Genomic DNA, 5,404 nt, shown 5'->3' with positions numbered 1-5,404 from the left:
CCAAAAACTAATTTACATTAACAAAAATATCAAAATTTGTAAGTTGTATTCTTATAAATTTGTTCTTTTAAATGAAAATTCACATTAAATATCTGCATTCCTGCATCATATTTTGCTTACTTTATAGAAAATATGGACCTTTGGTTCTCTGTTTTTTAAAATCCAAGATGGAGGAAGACACCCATATCATCTTAACAGGGTTTTACGCACAATTTTTTGTATTAAAAATATATCAATGTTTCGTTCTTTATTTTTGCCACAAAAACGTACAAAAAAACCCCATTCAATTATTAATTATTCAATTATTCATATTTTCTCCGATATTAAGTACGACTTATAGTTACCACATTGAATTGTGATGGTACCCATTTATTTAAAATCTGTTCCAAAAAATATATAAACATACATCGCTTATTTCAGTGTATATCTTTAACCGACTGTACAAAAGAAAGAAAAATATATCTAAATGGTAAATGAAATATACTTGACATAATTCATCCGATTTTCTAATAAGCTGTGCATAATTTTTTTAATTAAGAAAAAGCAATGTCTTTAGTTTGACCCACCTAGATTGATTTTCTGGAATTTCAGTTTCGGGTTCATCCCATTTAATGAAGATAACATCATTTGATATGTTCACGAGTTGTTCTGGAATATCATTGACATGCACATTTTGTAAAATTACTATAATTTTCATAAGATTTTGTGTGTATTTCTCATATTTGGCTCTTTCGATTTCAAAGGACCCCCATTCGTATTCACAAAATCGTTCCGTAATAATAAAAATAACATGTCTACTTTGGTGAATTGAAAGTGCTTTAGAATCTGATGTGAGTTCTCCGGGTATAAGGTCACGATCATGTACGAATGTTTTCAATCCCCATTCTTTTTCAGCTTTTGGAAGCAGATGGTCTTTTATCCATGTTATGCTTTTTTCTTCGTAGGAAATATATACGTCATATTCATAATTTACATATAAACCTCTCTCGACGGCTCGTCTAAATGTTCTAAACAAAAACAGAATAAGTTTCCATCTGTAATAATATAAAATCGAAAATGGTACCGAAACACCAAAAGTACACGATATAAATATAATTCCAATCCTAAGCCATAAAGTAGCTTGGCAGTCAGCAAAATATTTATTGATATCTTTGGTAACTTCAATAAGATTGACTTGCGAATTGTTTGACATTGTACAAGTGTATTTGTTTCCATTTACAAATGATACTTTTGTTTTTGAAAACCATAACAGAAACTCAACAGTATCGCACGAACAAACTAAAGCATTGTTATTCAAATTCAAACTCAAGTTCTGATATGACACGATAATCTCATCTAACCATTTTCGTATAGTATAATCAATAGATGTTATCAAATTATTTGACAGATCTAACGATTCTAAATGACGGAGTTTAGACACAGTACTAGGAACTCTCCTGAAAAAGTTATTGGACAAATTAAAATGGGTTATATTCTTATCATTAAATAATGTCGTATCTAACAAAGTCCATAGGTTATTGAAAGACAGATCTACATTTTTGAGTTTAGGTGCGTGCCCGAGCATCCATTGTCTTCCTTCAATTATGCTCCTGTCTATGCTGGCATGGGTCATTTTCAATGTAGTTAGTTTCGGCAAGGAAATTGACTGAAACATTATTGTTGAAGATAACCCAGAAACATCTATATATATAAGTTCTTTTCCACATTCATTTGACACATTTGGATATTGTTCAAAAATACTATATGAAACATCAAAATATCTTAGAGATCCTTTATTGCATGTGAATGACACAGACGCAGACACTACTGTCATATGTGTAAAGCGGACAAATTCTAGTAAGGGCGGTAAGTTAATAGTTATATGAAAAGATTTATGAAAAATAGGTTGTTTTTCCTGATTATGACTTCCAATGAACTTTTCGGGATGATACACATCAAGATATAACGGATTAAGAAATTGTGCAGGCAGATAAGACATATCATACGTTTTAAGATTCGTAGCTCTTGTTAAGAAAACAACTGTTTGCATATAGTGTTCTAAAGTCGTTGACGGTAATCTGTTTGCAGATATGATAAATGTTTTGAAGCACTCAGGATGTTGGAATGAAAACAATGAATAAAACTCATCATCTACTATGCCTGTCACTGACAAATCTAAAGCCTCTATGCAGATAGATCTCAGATATCTCATTAGTTCTTTTGTTATTATTACAGAATACGGAAACTTGTCGTTATTAATACTCTTGTCGCTTATATGGTGAAAGTTTATTACAGACATGTTTTTGTTTTGATATGGATAAAGTATACTCAGTGCCTGATACAAATGAATATATGAATGAGACAAGTCCAAAATGTTTAATTCAGGAAAGTACTGAAGAATTCCTTTGTCTATGTGAAAAAAATGATGACAACCAGTAATATATAACTCTCTTAGTTTCGGAGAAATATTTCTGAAAGTTTCATTTGATAATTTGCCGAATCTCATGTAACATCTCCTAAAATTCAAAACGACTAGATTGTGGAGTGATTTAAATCCATAACCGAACTCAGGTCGATCAAACAAGTCGATGGATAAATTTTGTAAACTTTTCAAGTTAGAGAATACTTTGTCTGGGTAAACAAACGATTCATGTTCCATCCATTGCTCTTCATTCCTACCTATTTCAAGAACCATCAAATTTCCAAGAGGACGAAATACTCTTAACGGAAGCTTAGATATATTAATAGCATTATTTTCCATTCTCAAAATCCGTAAATTACGTAAGCCTTCAAAACCATGTTCATGGACTTTAGATATATTGTTACTGTTTAAAATCAAAATGTCCATTTTCGTATAGTTTATAAATGTGTTGTTTTTGATAATAGTGATCAAATTATATGAGAGATCCAGCACTTGGATATTTTTGATCAGATTCCGTGGTACAGATATAAAACTTCTGTTATCACAATGAGCCACAAGTTGATTCTTTAAGTTTAAGCTGTAATTGCACGATAAATTTGTAGCACCATACATAAACATAATCCACATCATGATTAAAAGCCAAAAAGTTCTTTTATCGTTGTTCATGTTTTCTCCTTGTTTTAAAACAAAATATAAAAAAAATCATATGAAATAAAACCATCAGAACATAAGACACAAAAATCAAAAGTAACTATATGGGTCAAGAGCAAACAAATCTAAAGTGCTCATAATATATACTTTCCTAAGAAACCGGATGTTTTTGTAGATTCTATTGATGAATACATATGGTAAGAGTGAATATAATAAAAGGAATGTTTTATAAGGAGGTGTTGTTTATTATCAGTTTTTCTCGTTTTTCTGTATAATTCTCTTTTTTGGAATTAACTTATGATGAGTATTTGTAAATAAATCCGCAAAACAATGTGCCTTGCCTGCGATTTCTGCTGTTAGTGTATCGGCGTAATGTTTACTTATAGATTTAGTCTTAGATGCATGATTTTTTTATTAGTTGTTAGTGGCTTTGAAATAGCTATCAGTTAACTGTGAGTACTTTCAGATCTGTTTCTAGTGTCTCTTTGTTGTTGGGATGTACAAGTACGCGGTCATGTCCACTTGTATGTTTGTACATCTGATCAGTTAAGCCTTTTTCAACAATTTTTATAGTTCGTTCTTATGTTGTACTGTTATACCACCGTTACAGGTTTAGGGAGGGTTTGGATCCCGCTACACTGTTTTACCCCGCCACTTTATGTATGTATGTGCCTGTCCCAAGTCAGGATCCTGCAATTACGTGGTTGACGTTTGTTTATGTGTAACATATTTGTTTTTCGTTGAATTTTTACATAAATAAGGCCGTCAGTTTTCTCTTGTGAATTGTTTTACATTGTCATTTATAGGGTCTTTGATAGCTGACTATGTGGTATGGGGTTTGCTTATTGTTGAAGGCTGTATGATGACCTATATTTGTTATTGTCTGTGTCATTTTGGTCTCATGTGGAGAGTTATTTCATTGGAATTCATACCACATCTTCTCTTTTTTTATATTATAGAGTCATCAATACAATGACACACTCACAGCATAATAATATCACAACTTAGACAAAAACAAAAAGAGACTTGCTTATAGTTTCCCTCGTAGATTTGAGTTTCAACGAGGAAAACCATTTTCATTTGTTATTCGTCCTGTCGTTAATCATTTGTTTTTATTTGCCGGAGCTAACCGCTCAGATGCACGGATATTTTTTTTCTAAAAATTTGTCACATATCGAATGTTATATACTAAACCAGATCATATAACTGTTTCATGTAAAATTAATACAGCAAAGTGATTTCCCATTTTTAATTGTTTTAACTGTAAGTTTTGTTGGAACAGGGTTCTTCGGTTACATGAGGTGTAAATTACATTAGTTCAATATCGATCTGTTCTTAAATACTGATCACATTTTAAAACTTTACTAGATTATCGATAAATACCAATGGAACCTTCAAACTCGTTAAATGAACACACACTGACAAATTCATTGCAAAAAAAAAACTCATTCTTAAAACAACAAAAATACAGACAACAGTATACACAACACAACATAAAACACTTAAAACTGAGCAACTCTTGATACAAAAACGTGCTCGATAACATACTGCGTGTAGAAGGTTTCCAGTTCGTTTGGTTTAGTTTTAAAGACACTAGTTCTCTTTTCAGATGTTGTACATTTTACTCTTACACAAATACAAGATAAAAGGAATTTCTAGTTGCTATAACTATGATTCATAAAGTATGAAAATTTACAACATGATAGGATAAAAAATGCTTTCAACTATTTACTACAAATCACAGACGTTTTCAATCTTACTTATTATTTTCCCTCTCAGATCGAACGTTTCAGGCATATTATTGGAGCTAGCCAAGTACATATGGTGAGTCCTCAAATTTATGACATTACTATCTATCAACATAGATTTATAATTCACTTATTCATAGAGCTAAATTGTTATTCAAAAACGTATGAAAGGTAACGCGGAGAAGAGAAAAACCATAGGATCATATAGGGCTCCTTGCTCATAGATTGTTGCCACTTTTAAACAAGTCACATACCTTTCACGTACCTTTCAATGTTTTTTTTCAAAACAAATGAATTATAAGGTATGTGTTCGTCCCCTTTGCATAGCAATGATGTATGCAACTATCACGGAAAGCAATAAAGCAATATCCTCAAAGGAAATAAAAACTAATCAAGTAGATTCAGTTGTGACGTATCTATTGAGTTATTTTTAAACGTAATACGGTGTGACAGAGGGTAAGTTACTGCTCAGAAACTAGTTGTAGACAATTGGAAAGTAAAAGCATTGCATTTATAGTAAATTCCAACTAGAAGTCGTCCTTTAAGGTCAATATCGGGAAAATATCAAGGCATGAAGTCGACATTATAAATCCATTATCACTGA

At 31.5% G+C, this 5,404-nt stretch overlaps 1 protein-coding gene across 1 annotated transcript; it reads right to left on the bottom strand.

Annotated features, from left to right (window-relative positions):
• Nucleotides 1-4,019, bottom strand: LOC134701599 (toll-like receptor 4). Its single transcript, XM_063562740.1, has one exon. It carries the CDS (start codon nucleotides 3,065-3,067, stop codon nucleotides 530-532), a length of 2,538 nt encoding a protein of 845 aa, XP_063418810.1. The 5' UTR covers nucleotides 3,068-4,019; the 3' UTR covers nucleotides 1-529.
• Between the last annotated feature and the right edge of the window lie 1,385 nt (nucleotides 4,020-5,404).

This window comes from Mytilus trossulus, unplaced genomic scaffold, assembly GCF_036588685.1.
Source record: "Mytilus trossulus isolate FHL-02 unplaced genomic scaffold, PNRI_Mtr1.1.1.hap1 h1tg000247l__unscaffolded, whole genome shotgun sequence".
Taxonomy (NCBI): Eukaryota; Metazoa; Mollusca; class Bivalvia; order Mytilida; family Mytilidae; genus Mytilus; species Mytilus trossulus.
This window is presented reverse-complemented; position numbering and strand designations above follow the sequence as displayed.